We start from the raw sequence: 19,437 nt of genomic DNA, 5'->3' as shown, positions 1-19,437 counted from the left end.
TTTATATTTTGATGTTAAGGGGCTCTTTTGAAAAATTGATAGCTTTGCTTTTCAAATTACCTTCATTTCCCAATATTTTTCTTCCTACCCCCTCACTCTATCTACTTCCCAGCTTTCCTTTACCACAAAAAATAAAAAAGATAAAAAGTAAAGCTATTCAGTTTTAACACTTGCTACCCTGACCCCTGCTGCCAAGAAGGGCAGGTATATATTACATTTATATAATACCTATCAGGTGTCAGACACCGTGTTAAGCATTTTACAATTATCTCATTTGATCCTCACAATAGCCCTAGAAGGTAGGTGCTTCATTACTACTTTCCAAAATTGTCTTGCCTGCCCCTGTTTCTTTCTGAGCTTCCTTCAGTGCTCTTTTGTGCTTTGAAAAAAATGCTTCACTGATGTTCTTACCTTTGTTTTTTGGCAATCCTGTTGCCATCTCTTCTCTCTGCCCCAGATCCCCAGATAGAAAGACAAACATCATCTTTGTAATAAATAATTAAATAAGCAAAACAAATATAGACATTACCATGTCTAGACATGTATATCTAAATTCTGCATAGTGAGTAAGTCTTGATTGCCCCTTTATCAGAAAGTGGCTCTCTTTCTTTTCTCATCAGTTTTTAAGTTTTTAAGTCTTTCATAAGTGATTTTCTTTACGTGTTGTTACTATATAAATTATTTCCTGTTAGTGTTCCCCTTAGTTCCCTTGGGTTTAGTTATCGGCTTTAGGCAGATAATTCCCAGATCTATATATCCAGCTTCAGTTCCTGTCTTGAGCTCTAGTTCCACATCCCCATCTCCTTTTGAACATTTGTCATTTGAGAACTGCCTATTAATAATAACCTTTTTACTATGTGTCTATTGGAAATGGCTGTCATTCTTATAGATATGAGTCAGATAAACCTTTCCCATTTGATAAACTTATTGAAAAATAATTTTTTCCCAACAGCAAGAAAACAGAGATCCCCAGCAAGCTTTTAGATTATGGCTTAAAAAAAAGCATGAAGAACAGATTAAAGAGAGACAGATTGAAGAACTGAGGCGACAAGAAGAGTGTCTTTTTTTTCTTAGAGGGGCAGAAGGCCGTGACAGGGCATTTAAACAGTAAGTTAAAGGAGAGTTGTATATATTGGCATCCTTTTTGCTTTTGACAAATTACTTTGATAATTTAAAGAATCTCTGATTAATGGAAATGCTTCATTTCTTCATGCCTTTGTGTCTTATATCTTTGAATTTAGTAAGCTAGCTTTACATTTATACATTTGACAGTCTTTTAGATCCCATAGTTGAAGACTTTCCAGCTTGATGCCCATTAACAGAATTTCCCTTCTTCTGGCAGAGTATTGGAGGATCTGGCATCCCCATACCATAAAAAATAAAGCTTCAGTGATTAAATGCTATGTTAGGACTAAAAAATGCATTCATTTCATTCCTTGGATTATACACTTGGGTTTTTAGTCTAGTTTTATTTACATAAGGAATCATCTGAGATTGCTAGGGTACTATATTAAAATTAAAATCTGTTGGATGCTAACCCTGGGGTTAACAAAAAATATACCATAGGTAACAGTACAGCTTGAAAGAATCATGAGATTATCTTCCTATTATATTCTAGTTAGACCCTCACCAGAAGACTATTTGGATCTGACTTCCAAAACTAGAAGAAAAAGAGAATACCTTCAAAAAGGTCCAAAAAGAGAGCCCAAAAGATAATTAGAGAGTTGTATGATAAGTTTTCTACAAAGAGATTAAAATCCTTGGGATTATTTAACCTGGAGAGAAGGCCAAGGGTGGATGGGTGGGGGGCATTAATGGTTTAGAGCTGGGTGTTATAGACTAATTTGGCTATAAAATATTTAAGGGTATGAAATATATGGATGAAACTCATACTTGATCCAAGAGGCATTGGACTAGAGAATATTTTTAGGATAAAGAGATATGAAGGGGGAAGTTCCATGCAAAAAAAGGGGAAGTAAAAGCATTTTTTCATAGTGAAAAACTGTTAGGTTATAATTATTTTATGTTATATAATGTCACATTTGGTATTTTTGAGGGGCAAATACCATAAATATTCTCTCATGCAATCATTTTTCAGTAATATGGAATACCAGGGTACTGTGGAGGACAGTTTGGAAAATGCTGATGCCAGTTTTGAATAAATGTAAATTTACTATGTATAATTTGAACTAAAGTCTGACCTATCTTCAGAAATCTAGATACACATTTTAAGTATGATAGCATTTGATATAATATAAGGATCATTTAACCCTGCCCTTGATTTTTGTATGTGAAGAAACTTGAAATACAGTGAGAGAATTAAAGTAATGAGTTTCTTTAATATTTTGGACAAGTAATAGGCTAGGATTTATGATACTGGAACATAAAGATATTGGTAACATTGGCAAACAAAAGGGTTGGGAGATATAAACTGGAAGTTTAGGACAAATGGAAGCAATGGAGGCATTCAATATTAAAATTCAACTGTGCTGAGTGCTGGTAGCCAGCTCCAAAGGACTAAAGTAGTTCCTCCTTCCATCCTCCTAGAAGGGAAGAGTATATACCCAGAGAAGTCAGTACAAAGTCCATACAGACTGATTTTGGCACTCCCTAGAGGGCTCATGAAAGGCCTCTGGTAGCGGCCCTGGAGGAAGCTCGCAGCTCCCAGAGGCAGAATGGAGGAGGATGAACACTCTAGTCATGGAGGAAAACTCTTGTAGAGTCAGGGATAGAATTAGAGAGAAGGGACCAAGGTGTATTCAGCTGAGAAAAATTGTTTGGAGCCCTATTGTGGAAAACTTTAATCAATTAGCCATAAAATGTTTCTTCCAACTCTATATGAGGCTACGTACTATTGTTTCATTGCTTTCAGTCCTGTCCAATTTTTCATGGCCCCTTTTTGAGGTTTTCTTGGCAAAGATCCTGGAGTGGTTTGGAATTTCCTTCTCTACTTCATCTGAAAGATGTGGAAACGGAGACAAATAGGGTGAAGTGACTTGCCCAGGGTCACCCAGCAAATAAATGCCCGAGGCTGGATTTGGCCTGGAGCTCTGTCCACTCTATCTACCCCTGTGCTGGGAACTAAATATTTAGAGTCAAAGGATGCAATAAGGGTGATTCCCAAAGGTCTTAAAGTCTTCAGGGGTGACATGTACATCTTTATGTAAAAAGAGATTGAGGAGAGGAGGGAAATCAAGAACGTTTTGGGTGAAAGGCTTCACAAAGACAGAGCTTTACTTGATCTGGAAGGAAGATGGGGTGCAAGAAGATGGGGGCAGGGGATGCCTTCCAGAGCCAGAGGACAATCGTTCCAAAAGCATATGGTGGGGGGGAGAGGATAGAGCACTGTATAGGGGAATGCAGAGAAGGTCAATTTTGCTGGAGAAAATAATGTATATGAGCCTGGAGGAGTAGGTTGGGGCATGACTATGAAGGACTATAAAGGTCAAACAGAACTTAGCAGACTAAGCAATAGGCAGCCGCTGAAATTTATTGAGTAGGGGAGCAAGGTGATACCTAAGCACAAGAAAACCACAGACCTGCACTAGCTGTGTGACCCTGGGCAAGTGACTTCACCTGTTTGTCCATTATAATCCCCTGGAGAAAAAAATGACAAACTAGGCTGTATGCTGGCTATGGACAGTGGGGTCTGTAAGCAGGCAGTTTGTGATGTAAGACAGAAGAGAGAAAAGGAAGGGGGGATGCACATGTAGATTTGATAGTTATCTGTATAGAAATGAGAATGGATCCTTTTGGGAACTGAGATCAAGAGAGGGTGTATGCAGACTGAAAGAAGGGAATTGTTTGTCCTCATGGTAGGTGTGGGTGGGACAACAATCCCACAGACAGAGGAAGAGCCTGGGAGGCAGTGTCTGAAGCAAGGGGAGAAGAAATGTGTCCAGAAGGAGAGGGGCCCATCTCCAGTGTCAGGAAGAGTAGACTGAGGATGAAAGACTAAGAAAAAGCCTTTAGATTTTGCAGTTAAGGGACTTGGCAGCCTCTGAGGAGCTGTTCCAGTCCATGAGTGGGGTTGGAATCCGTAGTTCTGAAAGTGATGACGGAGGGGGGTGGTATGGAAATATTGAGTACATAAAGGAATTTGTCTTGAAAGGAAAAAGAAATGTTCCTCCACTTGAGGTGCTTGCAGGCACCAGTGAAAGTTTAAAAGTGGCCTTCAAGGAAGAGGCAGAGCTGGGAGGAAGAGTTTGCATAGTGAGTGCAGATTTGTCCCTTTACTTCCCAGAGGCAGTGTTGCTCTAGAGTGGGAAGAGCCTTGGATGGAGAGTCTAGAGACAGTGTCTATTTCAGGGAGTATCTCTGTGATCGTGGGGATCACATACTCTGTGACCTTCTAGGGCTTTAGTTTTCTCATTTGTAAAAGACTGGATGATATCTTAGGTTGCCATTTTGGCAGTATTTTACCCAAGTGGCTTCTACAGATTAGCATTTTAATTTAGGAAGCCTTTTTAGAAATTTTACTGTTTTTTTTTCCCATCTCTAAGACAGCACAGATATATTTTATACACTGGAAAGGTTTATGGTTCTATCCATTTTTCCATTGTAAAAAGAAAGCTAACATTTGGGGGGTAACGGCCCTGTTTTTATTCACCTTCTCTGCTGATTTCCTGACTTGACTACTCAAGTTTAAAGAATAGTCAGTTGCTAAAAATTACTTATTTGATTAAACAAACTTAAATCTTGGGAGTAATTAAGACTATGGTTTCTTTATCGAAGGAAATCGATAAAGTTCTTTGCCTCTAGAATAAAACAGGGTTCCTGGATTGGCAACTTGATAGGATAAACTGTTTCTGAACATTTGAATCCAGCATAGACTATAGGAACAGTGAGGTTCCTTCCTTGAGTAGATGTTTGAGAAAGTTAGAGCCTGTCACCTTCATATCATCTTCTGGAACTATAGCTTTTGTTTGTTTTAAGCGAATTTCAAGTCCCTTTTATATCTGATTGAATGTAGCTCTTTTAGGTACTCACAAAATGTCCTCATATCTCTCCAGATGGCTAAAAAGAAAACGAATAGAGAAGCTGGCAGAGCAGCAGGCTGCTAAAGAGAGAGCCAGGCAGCTGCGCGTTGAAGCTCGGCGATCAAAACAGCTACAGAACCTCCTGTACAACATTTCAGAAAGCAAGCCCTTTCGTTTCACTGATCATTACAGTTGAAGGTTCCTGTTTACACTGGATTCTTAAATCGATAGCCAGGGTTCCCTCACAGCGGTGGATTCTCATTCCTTGTTGTGGTCTGTGTGCTTTGGTCCTATCCCAAATGATGGAAAAATATACTCATCCTTCGGTGACAGTGAATTTATCTATTTTTTAAAAATCCTAGAACTGAATAAATGCCTTTTATTTCACTGTTGTAAAGTATTCCATATGCATTGTTTCAAACAAATGGAAAACAAAATGAATAAAATCTGTTTTCACTACTTTTAATTTTCTAGACTAACATAGTTATTGAAAAAAACAAAAGAATTTATTGCTTTGAAAACACCATAATGCTATTTTAAGGCAGCCTGGCTTAGTGGATAGAGATATCCAGCCTTGAAGTCAGGATGGCCTGGATTGAAGTCAGGCCTTTGGTGCAAACTGATTCATTGGTCCTGGGAAAGTCACTTAATCTCCAAATGCCCCAGGCAACTCTCTTAAGTATATAAGTTGTTGCTCTGCATTGGTGGATGGAGTTTTCACACTGGGAGTGCATTATATCAGTGAAATCATAGGTCTGGCCCCCCAAATACTTTATGACTTGTAGTAAACATTTCATGAAGCAGATTGAGGGCTGTTTTATTATGCCACACCCATTAACAATGGGTATCTTCCAATCTTCTGTTCTGGTTCAATCTCACTTGGTTATTGTAGTTGTCATGGGTTCAATGATCACGTCTGTGATTTCCAAATCTATATATCCAGGTCTAATCAACCATAGTCCTGAGCTCTAGCCCCGAGTCATCCACTGTCTTTTGGATAGCTTGACTCTGGGTCATGTGATCAGCAAGATGGTAGACAAGACACTTTCTTCAATCATCCCAACCTCTAAAACCTCTGCAACTGACTCACCAAAGAGTGGGAAGGCATGGATCTAAGGGGGAAATTTCATATTAAATGGGGGTGGGGTGACGGGGATTATCATAGAGAAAGCAAAAGAATTGCCCAATCAGGAACAAAGGAAAATTGTTACCAGCGAGTGATACTACCATCTATATCACCTAAGGAAATATTTCTAAGTGTGAACAGCACAATAGAAAAAGACAAGATCTTCAAGGGAACAACAGAAACTGTTTAGAAGTTAGAACTCAAAATAGGTACCTTATGAAGTTTAATTCCACAAGGAATATAGAGACTAAATGAGGAATAAATATGAGTAATAAAAGTCATTAAAAGTCAAGAATAAATTGGAAGCAAATATAATGAAGAGAATGAGGGAAAGCAAAATTTTTAGGAAAAGGTGCAGAAAATGAAATTTAGAAAAATCAAGTTGAGAGGGAAGAGAAAGGATTTTACTTGACAACTGAGAAAAAGTACCCAAGAATTAGATAACTAGATAAATTTTAAGTAAGATAAATAGATTAAAGGAATTAAAGGATTTATAAGCCAAGCAAAACTCTAAAGAGATAAACTAGAGGGGGAAGAATGGTTGGGAGTGAGGGGAAGATAGCTGATGGGAATGGGATTCCTTTAAGTAGATTAGGAAAAACATAACTGAAGAGTTAAAATACTATTTTTACAGAGGAAGAGGAACAAAAAAAATAATAATTTAGAAAAAAGCAATATTACAGGAAATGTAAGAAATAAGAGAAAACTCAAATTTAAATATGAATGAATTAAACAATCCCATTAAAAGAAAAAGTGAGATTAATTTTAAAAAATCACAATCTGTTATAGTAAATACACCTTAAAAACAGACACAGTAAAAATGAGATGCTGTAGCAAAATTTACTGTGTCCAGTGAATCCAAAATAAGTTGCTATTATATTGTGATAAAACAAAATCAAAATTCACAACCTGAAAAGAGATACACAAAGTAACTACCTTATGTTGAAAGGATCTGTATTCACCCCAAATCAACATTAATAATAATCTTATATTCTAAATGCTTTACCATCTAAATTAATAAAGGAAAAATTAACTGAATTACAAGCAGATGAGATATTAATATTATGACAGATTTCAATGTCCCTCTGAGTTCTGAACTAACCTAACGGATAAAATATAGAATTTAACAAATTGCTAGCAATAGTAGAACTAAAAGACTTATGGCACCTTAATTGGACTAAGAAAATATTTTTTCTCAGGACCCTATAGAAATTTTACAAAGATTGACTATATATGAAGGCACATAAATATCACAAATAAATGTGCAATGGCAGAAATAGTAAAAACATTAAAGACCATGGCAGAGCAAAAATAGTAATCAGTTAAAGAGTACGAACAAAAGACATAGACCCAAATGAATATGAAACAATCATAAATAATGAGTGAGTCAAAGAAAAAATCAAAGAAGCAATTATTTAAAAGAAAATGATGCATTACCATACCAGCATTTCTAGGATGAAGCTGATATACATGAATAGAGAATTAATTGACTATGTATTTAAAAATTTGGAAAGCCAAGACATAAACCTAAAATAACCCCCAAAAGGTAAATATAAAATTAGAGGGGAAATAGATAAATTTGAAAGAAAAAAATATAGAAATGATAAAAATTTGATTACTTTAGGATTTTCAGAATTTCCATTTTTAGGGCCCTTGTCTAAACAACTTGGTCCCTCATTAGTTTTCTATCCCTAGTTGTTTAGTTTTTTAGATGGTCCACCCCTTAGTCTTCCCTGATACCCAAAATCTTTAATCACAGCTCTTTAATCAAAAGATCTAGGTTTGAGTCTTTGGGCATGTCAAACATCTCTGACTTGTTTATTTTGTAAAATTGAGACAATTCTCATATTAGCTATATCACAAAGTTATGAGAAAAGTATTAATGTGATCATTGACATCTTGTGATTATGTAGATTCTTTATGGTATTTCTGTTGTATACGCTATGGCCACAAACTTGAGATACTACCTAGTATAATGGATAGTGACTTGGACTTGGGAGTCAGGAAGAACTGGGCTCACATTGTGCTTCAGACACCACTGGTGTTCTCTTGAGCAAATCAACTATTTGTGGCCTCGGTTCCTCATCTGTAAAAATGAGGGGATTGGAGTAAATGGTTTCTAAAGTTCCTTATAACTCTACATGATCTCCTATGATGCTTTTCTTCAATTTTATCGTGAATCCACCATTTTATTGTGATCATTGAAACTAGCAATGCGCAATTTAACATTTTTATCTCGACCTTGATATACCCTTGCCTCGGTGTTGGATTGTTGGTCAATGTTATGTGGATGTGACTAGTCCCAAGTTTGATTCTTCTGGACTAGGACCATATTCTGATGCTTTCTTGATCTCAAAGCTATGTGTTCTTGGCCTCATGTAGTCTTTACCATTAATTTTTATTTTACTGAGGTTCACATTAAAGATGACTAGATTAATTCTTTTAGCTGTTGCAGCTTTTCTGGGAGTTCCTGAATGACACTTGTAAAAAAAAATGATTGCAAAATAGTTATTTTGATTATATTTTTCTAATGGAGCTTCCAGAATTCAGCCATAGTCAGGGGGGTGCCATTCACCCTTGTCAAAATACTTTATAGATGCTGTTTAGACTTGATTCCATGAACTTGGAAAGTATAATATCACCTAGTTTTCTAAAGATGACAACATAAATGTATTTTGGCTTTGGAAGAGATGGGAAAAATCCAGACTTTTCATAAGACAAGATTTGGGATAAGCAGGTAGTTATAGAACATCTGATACTGAGAAGATGGTGAATGAATAATTTATCAATGTGAAGTACTGAAATTACAAAATTAATGACATACTTAATTCAACAGAAGATAGTCATTGCATACAATAAAATTTACATTCACAAATTTTTAAATAGTGGCATGAATTGAGCAAACCATGTCTGTGATTTTGTTGTTTAGTTATATCTCTTTGTGATCCCATTTGGGGTTTTCTTGGGAAAATATTGGACTGGTTTGCCATTTCCTTCTACAACTTATTTTATTGATGAGGAAACGGAGATAAACAGTTATATTTGCCCAGCAGCACATAGCTATTAAGTGTCAATGGCTGAATTTGAACTTGGGTTTTCCTGATTCTGGGCCTGGCACCCTCAACTTCAGTGCTACCTAATTGTGATTGTACTACATATTTCAAAATCAAAACCTTTCTATATTTAAGTTTTGTACCCAAGAAATGGACTACTATTTATATCTTGTATTTTAAAGTTCTTGTTCCAAGATTGCAGTGTATACTCAAATTGATGTGTTAATCTAAACTAAATGTCCCCCAAAAAGGAGACCATGAATGCACTTTGCAAATAGATATTTATATAATCATGAAACATAATTTTACCTATCTAAAATGACTAATTTCTAGTATTAGTTTTATTAACTCCTGAATTATTTCTCTCATCCCAGCTGTAGTGGGATTTGCTACAAAGTTTAGATAACTATAAGCATATATGGAGATGGTAAAATTAAAAATCATAGCTAAAAGGCTATGCAAAGGAGATATTTGGGGAGGAACCAGTTCTGATTCTGAGGCCAAACAAACTTTGACCTAGAGTACCAACATCCATGGTGAACATTATAGTTAAAAATAAACAACAGTTTTACTACTGGAGAAGGTAATACATTTATTGCCATCTGAAACAATAAATTAATCCAAACACAGCAGCCAGAAACAATTATTCAGTTGACAAAAACATACATATTCAATACATTATATTTCTACCTGACCATTGAAGATTTCTCTTCTAATAGGCACTTCTGTAACTCATCTGCATGATTTGGTACAATTAACAAAGGGGACTATTTTAAATGAGCCCTGTTCCCAGGCATAAAATGAACTGTTTTTAAGGAGTTGACCATTGATACATAATAATACAATGCTAAAAACAAAATTTCAATGAATGGATGGATTTTCTTCTTTGGGCTTATAAAGATATTAATAGTCTGTTATGTTACAATATTTAAAAAAATACATGCTGTACAGAATCTTTCAAATTTAAGGGGTGTCTTTAAAGTCGTATTATCCAGATGTGTACAAATCAAGACTAGCATATATTTCTTTTAAAACAAGTAAAATATATGTTCAATATCACCACTATTATGCATCACATTTGCTACAATTCAGTTTAATGGTTAAAATGGTCACTTCTTTCCTTTTATCAGTCTTACACAACAATATAAAAAACTCCAAATACTATATGTACACTTTGTTTTGAACAACATATCTTCTTATCAATCATTTATTCAGCACCATATAGCTTATAACATTTTTTCCCCTTTCCAGTAAGGAAAACATTTTTCAAATTGCCTATGGCATATGGGGGAGGGGGCGGGGGAAGACTTATAAACGGGTATTAAAATCAATGTAGTCATTTTGGATTTTAATAGGAGCACAAAAGCCATTGCACAAATCCAGTGGAGTTAAATAATAATCTGGTCCTGGAGAAGCTTTTGAACTAAACTGAATTCTGCCTTTTGGAGAGATTTCTAAATCTCAATTACCAAGTGAATTCCAAGATTACCTCTAAGGAAAGCACAGTGTGAAGCTTGAGAAAGCTTGTATTATTGTCAATTAACATTTTTTGAGTTTTGTGCTTTTTATACCCTGAGTAGATAACTATGAAAAAGATTTAAAGTTCATTACATAGAAGTTCTTTGGAGAAATCCAGTATTTAAGTAGAAAGAGTGCCATTACGTGGTAGCCTAACAAGACCTTAACCCCAAAACAGTTATAGTTATCTCTAGTATGATAAGAGATTCTAGGACATTTTGAAGACATTAATTTGACTTCTTTTAAAGGGCAATAAGTTCTCCCTGGCAGTGATTGCAACAGTTGAAAGTTATATTTTCATATCTGGTATATGGATGGAATCGTCCAATATTTTTTTTTGTAGAAAGTAAAGTGGCTGGTGAAGACTCTGAAAATATTTCAGATGAGCTTTCTGTATAGGTAGCTGGATCTAAAATTCGCAGAATCTAGGGGAAATAAAAGCTATGATCAGATGCAAGCAGTACATTAATGTTCCAACATTAAGATAAAATGGCATACTGGAAAGGAATTGCTCTAAAAGTTCTTAGCCTTATTAAACATTATTATATAACTATTAATAATTTAATATACAAAATGAGTGTTAAATGAGACAAGAAGATAAAAAGGTTCACAAATTAACGACTAGTTACGGTACCTTGCACCTAGAGAATGGCCAATAAATAACAAGTCATAGTGAAATTAATGATTGTCCACCTAATTTACCTTAAAACACTCAATCTCATTGGGTGCTGGGTTTGGGGGAGCAAGGTATCTGAATAATTAAAAATATTAAATATGAGTTTTTAGACTATGAAATAATTTTAAGTACAACAGGAAAAAAATGTTAGGCAACATTGGAATGATATACAGCAGGTAAGCCTCTTGGCTCAGAGAATTCTTTCCCAGAAAAGAAACAACACATTCAGAGGTCTTAGTGAGAAGCAGGAAAAATTCCCAAGTGACCACACACTACAAACATTTAATATAACCAGAGCAAGTAAATGAAACAAGCATGTCTGTCTAGATTTTCTTCCTTATAATATTGTTAAAGGAGACATGAAAGGATGGCTCTTGTACCATTTCTGATGTGGTTGCAATCTGTCTAAATTGATATTTGCAGCTATGTGTGCAATTGGGTGATTTTGTCTCTTTTGATACAGTTACGTTTGCATGTGGTAAGAATGATGGCAAAGAAGAATTCATTTTTGGTTATTATGATTACTCAGAATCAGGCATACAGAAACTACACAGTTTGATTTCCAGAGTTGGAGTAATTGCATCACTCTAAGCAATAGGATTGCCTTAAAAACAATTGTACCCTTACACATTTTATAGACGAGGAAGAAGTGACTCGGAGTGCGTTGACCAAGCTCCCATTACCATTTAGTGCTACAGCCAGGTCTAGAACTTGGGGCTCTTGATTTAAGGCTGATATTTCCCCCCTAACAACCACTGGCTCTCACAGGATCCCTTTCTAGAAGCTCAAGTGACAACCGTAACTTACTGTTTCAGCCATTTTCTCTGCTGGAGTACTACAGAATTCAAATGTCGGTGAAGCCTTTTTTGGATTCTTAGTGCCAACATTTCCAAGCAGGTGGGAATTCAGTGCTGCGGCCAACTTGTGATTTGTTGATGCTAGCTCTGCAGTGCTGTGGGGTTGTTCACTAGGGTAGTAAGTCTGCTCTCTACCCCACTGCAAAGAAACCAAGAGTTCCTCCAGTAATCTGCAACAGAAACACACACTGAATAATAATATGACATCCTATTACAAGCCAAGTATATAAAGCAGAAAAAGAAACATTTATTTGAATTTGTATAATGCTTCACTATAGAGTTCAAATAAAGCAAAAGAAAAATCCAGACAAAACAGACAAACTTGGTATGGGAGGTTAGGTAAGTAAATGACAAAAGAAGTCTGGCTCAGATTCTGCTTGCTATAGAAGGAAATAGTAATAATGATGTCTGGCATTTATATAAGCATCTCAAAGTTTTCGAGGGATAGATATTTTACAACAGAGTTGTGTTATATGCACAATTAACGTCTGTAAATCCAACTATATGACATTTGTGTACGTGTGTGTGGGGAAGCACAAGACAATTTAAATAGCTTGGGTAATTCTACCCACTCTTCCTTTCATGCCATCTCACTCAGTGAATGTATTCTGCAGCAGGAGGCTCACATTGAGCCTCTCGTATGTGAGCACTTTGCTTTGCTGAAGGTGTCTCCAGAATCTCTTTATCCTCTACAAACAGCCTATCCCATTTTGCTTATTAGGCTAGTAGAAATAAGGAGAAGATTCACCATATTTGGCTTTCCCAGCTTTCTTGGCCAGCTAGAACAGCCTTGCAAGGATGCTTCTTTTGATTTAAGGCCATTCTTACCTCATGGTGAAAAAGGAAGAAGAAATGCTCCTGTGGTAGTGTGGTCATGTTCTATTAAGACCACCCTGATGTAAGAAGCCTTTCCCCTTCCAAATACATACCTTGGCTTGGTTTATCCCTTTGAGTACACATGCTGGTTACAACATCTATCCTGATTAAAAGCTTAAATGGGTTGGGTGTAGTGAAAAATAGAACTGATATTCAATTATTTCCATAGCAACCATTTCAGACCCGTCTGACCTTTCTTTTAAAGACCTATGTTTTTCTAGCTATCACCGTTTAATGACACACTATTTACTTGATGAGAAATCAAAAGAATGTTCAAGAGTGATTGTGATTTAGGACTTTTACTACACACAATGACTCTAGACCATAAAGCCTTTTCAACAATCTGTGAGGTAGATGCTGGAGGGATTATCTCTATTTTACACACAGCAAAACTGAGGCTTAGAGAGGTTTAGTCATTTGACCGTGGCCACATTGTGGGTAACTGCAAGAGGAAGAGTTTGCAATTGGCTCTACCACAATATGCTCTTTCCCCCAAAAGTAGCTGGTTGACAAATAGGGATGAACAGGCAATGTTTTTACAGAGTCATGCTATAATTTGGAATAGCATAATATACAATTTTAACTCTTTAGTAACTACTAGCATCTCCTAGCTCCATCCATGTGGTCACATCCTTAGTCAAGGTCCTCATGACTTCTTTTCAAAACTATTAATTACAATAGCCTAATTGTTCTTTGCCTCTAGTCTTTTTCCAGCCTAATCTCCACAGCATTCCAATTTCAATTCTTAAAGCATAAATCTGACCACTTCACTTCCTCACTTAAGAAACTTCAGTGGCTCTAGTGTACTTAAGGTAAAATACAAATGCTTCTGTTCAGCATTTAAAGCCCTTCATAATTAGGCTTTAGTGTATCTTTATAGGCTGATTACATTTTATTTCCCCTGAGTGATTGAATCAAAGTATAAAGCTGCTTGAGGTCAAAGACTATTATTATTTTTGTCTTTGTACCCTAATGCCTATTAAAAACACAGCAGGTGCTTAATAAATGCTGTTTAAATCTATGAAATGACACCAGACTTATAAGAATATAAATTGGTAACTGGAGCTAACTTCCCTGAAGCCTGAAATTAAGTATTCAAAAACATGTAAGAGACATTCCTTCTGATACTTCTGCATCATCTCAAAGAGCTTTCCAGAGCAAGCAGGCTCAAAAGCACATTGTACATGTGTTCTCAGAGATTCTCCCAGCATGGAGATGGAGAAGGTTATTGATCTCATGGAACCTCCATCTCAGTGCAGATAGTTTAACAAATGAACAAATGCAGAAAAAACTTCAAAGGAAAGTCTATGTTTGGGGAGAAAACCCACAGAGAACATAATACAACTGTGACGTACTTCTGAGTATCAATCATTTCCTGTCGGAATTGTTCCCGTTCGCTGAGGAGATCTTGGATAGCACTCTGGGCATCACGGCTTTGACGTTGTAAAGTTGCTCTGGCATTTGTTAATTCATCAGCCATAACCCTGCAAAAGATGACATATCCCTACAAATGAAATCTTTTTAAAAAGTAAAGCAAACAATCCCCCCCCCCCACCCCTACACAACACTATTATTTTCCAATTGACAAATGAGTTTTAATATAAATGGAAATATCTTCAAAAATCTTGACTAATTCAATTTAACTTGGTGTGGAAGGTTTCCAATGAAGTTATGTATAAGACAATAGAGGAAAATATGATTCCTGCAGGTGTCTGACAGTTTTATTCTGGAATTATCAAATCTTAAAAACCGCATGAGTAACAACTAAGGTCCTAGACTCTACTTTTTCACTGAGACCACTTAATAGTATAAAGTGGAAACTATGCTGAAATTAATGTCTTATGCATTCTCAAAATTTAAATATAACAAGGATTTGACAAAGAGAGACTAATTCTTTTCAAATGCTATTAGAAGGTAAATAAAACAACAAACCTCCCCTCCCCAAGCTTCATTATTGTTCATTCAGCAATAAGTTTTTTGAGGGCTATAAATGAAGCATGAATAGCATTTTAAGTAGCTCAATGAAAATCAATGAACTTTTAGTATTTTTATAAAATCAACAGAACTATATGTTATCTTGTTGAAAAAGTCATTCTATATTAGAATACGACTCATTTAAAACTCTTTGGTAAATGATCTTTCACAGATATGAACATGAGATATTGCTTTTAAAAAAGCATTCCTTCTATACTGTATAGTGTTCGCTTTTATTGTTTGGGGAATTGGGAAGGGGAGGGCGAATTGGATCTGGAATTATGTTGTATCAGAATCTTTGTAATGAAACTTTTACTAATATGGATCAGTACCTGCTCAGCCCAGTAAAACAGCTGATCTATGCTGAGTCAGAACTCAAACTGAAGGCTTCCTGATCCCTAGACCAGTTCTCCAGCTACAATTCTATACTCCTGTAGTTCTGCTTAATAATCCAGGTTTCTCCAGATGACCCAAAAGCCTGTTTTTTTGGGTAATATTCTTATAATTAGAATATTGCTATTTGTATTCTTAATATAGTGTATTTTAAGAAAATATAGCACCTCATTAGTGTTTTCAGAAGCAGTAACAGCTCTCCTAATTTTGCTATTAAGTCTGATAAGAGTCCTCCCATGCTATCCAGTAAGATCGCTAGTAAGAACAAGGGAATAATGGTCTGTGGGTAGTCTTTTGTCCTGAAAACCAAAGCTATACCAGTCTGTACACAAGTAATTCATGATTCTTGATTCTGGTGTAAGTTTATAGTTCCTATTACTTCTTGATTTAGAGGAAGTACTGGGAAGCCTACTGAAAAGAGACTTAAAAGAGCTGGTTTTATTCTGTTGCTTATTATTCTATTGTCACATGGGAAGTGAGGACCAGTTCCTTATCTGGAAATCTGTTCCTATCCTCATTTTCACAGCACAGATAATAAAACTTGCATTGCTAACCTCAGAAAATAAAATAAAAATGATAAATGAAAAATACCCTGTAACTAGGAAAAAAAATAAATAAAAATATGGTATTACTGGAGAAGAAAGTATATCAGGTAATAGCTTTTATGTGTTAACATTCCTAAATGAAAGGTTTTAAGATAACATGCTTATAAATCTTTAAATTCAACACCTCAATATTTCTCAACAATGAATTGTTTTTATGTGTCTATAGACCAAAGGTTTGAAATATATACAGAACTAGTGAAATGGCACAGTACCTGCTTGCTAGAAATTTACTTCGCCATACATCACACTGTATAGACATACGTTCTAACTGTTCAGAGAGCTGAGCTGTATTCCGGCCCAGGGCCTCATTTTCTAAAATAAGCTGATTTTTCTCACGAGCCAAACGTTCAAAATGATACTGCAGATCATCCCCAACAGAAGCCACTAGCAACTTCTTTAATTCACGATTCACCTAGAAAAGAACATCAATAATAGTTCAGAGTAAAGACTCTAATTAGTGAAATAATTAAAATAATTAACTTTAATGAAGTAACATGGAATAGGATTCTAAGATAAAAAATTCAGTTGTTTATGGAAATAGTATGGAACACAGGATTATGTTCACCAGAACAACTTAGAATATCTTACACAATGTCTTTCAACTTCAAACCCAAGCCACTCGTTTACCCAGATCTATATAGTTTTGGTATAAACTTCAGTTTGAGTAAAATGGCACAAATCAACTCTTTGGAGGTCAGAGGATGCCTTATTTACCATTTTTTCCTGGTGCCTAGTATACATAGGGAAGTTTACTGAATGAAGAAAATTGTCAATATCCTATTAGTGAGAGTACTCCTATCAGTACAACCCCCCAAGACTTAGGAGAGAGTTTCCAAAAATTGTTGTGGCTGGAAAATCCATTATCCCCAGGTATTAACCTGGCAAGGAGTCTCCTCAGATTTAGTCACTCCCCTCTAAATAACAACCATTGAAAGTGCTATCAACTACTTTACACAGTCTTCCTATTTCTCAGTCAGGAGGCTCACAGTCTGCTATCAACAAGAGGGAAAGAATCTTTACTCAATCACAATCACAATGATTAAATCATACACGCATAAGAGGGTTCTTTAAACTCTCTCTTCTCTCTAACTTCCCTATAACACAGGGTACCATGATCCTTGAGCTCACAAGGGTTCAGAGTTCAAGTTTTCCTTAATTATAGTCCACAGCAAATCAGTTAACCAGTCTGGTTGATTTTTCCTCCACAACATCTCTTGCATGGTTCCATCCCCTTTTCTCCGCTCCTTCTGCCACCTAGGCTAGGCCTCATCACTTCTTTCCTATTGCAACTGCCTACTAACTGGTTTTCCTGTTTTTAATTTCTTCCCCTCTCTAACCTCTACAGAGCTGCCAAAGAGATCTTCCTAAAGCATAAGTCATCCCCTTCATCAAAAAGTCCCATAGCTCTCTGCTGCCTCTATAATAAAAGGCAAACTCCAGGTTGTCACTTAAGTGTCTTCACAATATGCCTTTAACATCCCTTTCTAAGCCTATTACACATTTATGTCCACTTTGATCTGGTGTTTCTTCAAGACTGGCCTCTCTACTACCCCTGTGTGTAGCCTCCCTACTCTGGCTGTTTTTTGCCCAGGTTCTTGGTTCCCATCCCTAAATGCCCTCTTCACCTCCCCTGCTTTGGCCAAACCTTGGTTCAAATGCTGCCTGCCTCACTGGTCCAATCTTAGCAGCTGTTACTAGGTATGTACCTTCATGTTTACGTATATGTGTATGAATGAATTTACTTCTATGTGTTTTCCTTTTATCAAAATCAACTTCCTCTAGGGCAAAGCCTACTTCATTTGTCTTTGTATTCCCAGTTGTATTTATACTTGATGCTAAGTAAGAGAGTTTGCAAGTCACTTGCTAGAGTGGGTGACAAGTCCAGAGGCTACTGCCCCACCGTTGGGAAGTGCTAGACAAATTGAAAGACTGCGATTGGTTCCCATAAAGTAGGGAAGAGACAGGAAGTGATGTGGAAAAAAGACTATAAAAAGTCCTGAACTTCCTGTCCAGGGGACTTCTCCTTTGGAGTTCATCTTTGGACAGTATGTGTTGGTGAGCTGGACTGAAGGAGGAGACTTTTCCCCTGGATCCTGAGTCAGCTTGCTGGGTGAGTAGCCAGGCTTTCCTTTCCTAGCTTCTGGAGAGATTGGTTCCAGAGAGGTCTTCCTGGAGGAGGTTGCATTGGTGGAACCCTTGCTGATGACACCATTGGGACTCGGGCTTAAGAGACTAGCATGCCTCCATGTGGAGATCGGGACTTGAGAGCCCTTGGAAGGTGGTGAGCTAGACTTCTTCAGACAGAAATTATAGGGTATCTAGTTAGGCAATACGTTCTCTACTTCCTTCCTACATTTCTCTCTTTTTCTATATCTCTATTAAACTAAATTGTTAAGAGCAAGTAATAGACTTGTGACTTATGAATTAATTTTTTTAAAATTGGTGACCACAATATTACTTTAGAACTTTCACATTTAGCATAAAACCTACATTTAAATTCTCACAAATGCTTGTTGATTGACTGAAGACTGCCTTTAGCTTCCAATTGTTATGCGCTGGCCATTTTGTTAGATATATTCTGATCTTGTTGACAGTCAAGGTAGAGTTCTCCATCTGGTTGATCTTGGAAACCTAACTAGGTTAAACAAAGATCTGGCAGCAGATCTGGAAACTAACACCAAATCCTGCATCTTTCTATCATCATCATCATCATCATCATCATCATCAATACACTATAAGCTGTGCAAAACATTTAAAATATATTGTCTTATTTAATCCACACAATCCTGTAAGGTATGTGCTAATTATCATCCCTACTTTGTAAGTAGCCATTAGCAACAAGTCCTCCAAGTAACTGAGTTTTCTATTCTTAGATATGTGGGAGAAATGAAAGCTACACCAAACTTGTACAATAGGCTGAGGTTTACAGTCCTAAATTATTCCTTTATTATTTATATTATATGTCATTGATATATTTTTTCCATCTTTGGCTAAAATGTCCTTTGACATCTTACTTAGTCTACAAAATAAGCAAGTAATAAATACTGAAGAGCCAGTATACTCTGGGGGGACCTGCTTTTCATTGGTCATTACTTTATTTTGACTGGTGTGATCCACATTGTAGTTTAAGAGGCTATTGAAAAATATGAATTTCTATGTGCAGAAGAGCAGCTTGTGTGATCAGTCAAGATGATATTATTATTATGGTTGTTGCTGTTTACTGTAACTACAATAGTAAGACCCAAATTTGGGAGATTCCTTTTCCAAGTAGAAGACATTTTTCCATCAAGTAAGTTTATTATATTCCTTTTTGGTTATTTTCCCACATCACTAAAAGGTGAAAGCAAAATGAGTACTCAGCTTGACTGACTACCAGATCT

The 19,437-nt window shown here is 36.3% G+C and overlaps 2 protein-coding genes across 5 annotated transcripts in view; one reads left to right on the top strand and one right to left on the bottom strand.

Moving 5' to 3' along the window:
* The window catches only part of CCDC181 (coiled-coil domain containing 181), a 48,159-nt gene extending 42,714 nt beyond the window's left edge, over positions 1–5,445 (top strand). For all 3 annotated transcript variants that reach the window (XM_007480736.3, XM_007480733.3, XM_007480735.2), the window contains 2 exons: positions 953–1,107; positions 5,013–5,445. In XM_007480736.3, coding sequence (XP_007480798.1) covers positions 953–1,107; positions 5,013–5,175 — 318 coding nt within the window. In that variant the 3' untranslated portion in view covers positions 5,176–5,445. The remainder of the gene's footprint in view (positions 1–952; positions 1,108–5,012) is intronic.
* BLZF1 (basic leucine zipper nuclear factor 1) overlaps positions 1–19,437 on the bottom strand; it is a 34,570-nt gene that overhangs the window by 4,100 nt on the left and 11,033 nt on the right. The window contains exons 4-7 of one of the 2 annotated variants that reach the window (XM_001372174.5): positions 16,270–16,469; positions 14,441–14,569; positions 12,160–12,379; positions 9,731–11,101 (exon numbers count right to left, since the gene is read on the bottom strand). In XM_001372174.5, the coding sequence (XP_001372211.3) occupies positions 10,919–11,101; positions 12,160–12,379; positions 14,441–14,569; positions 16,270–16,469 (732 nt within the window). In that variant the 3' untranslated portion in view covers positions 9,731–10,918. Of the gene's footprint in view, positions 1–9,730; positions 11,102–12,159; positions 12,380–14,440; positions 14,570–16,269; positions 16,470–19,437 lie in introns of those variants that run through there. The other variant, XM_007480737.3, reaches the window with a different exon arrangement.

This window comes from Monodelphis domestica, chromosome 2, assembly GCF_027887165.1.
Source record: "Monodelphis domestica isolate mMonDom1 chromosome 2, mMonDom1.pri, whole genome shotgun sequence".
Taxonomy (NCBI): Eukaryota; Metazoa; Chordata; class Mammalia; order Didelphimorphia; family Didelphidae; genus Monodelphis; species Monodelphis domestica.
The sequence above is the reverse complement of the archived record's forward strand: the minus strand, read 5'-3'. Positions and strand labels throughout refer to the sequence as shown.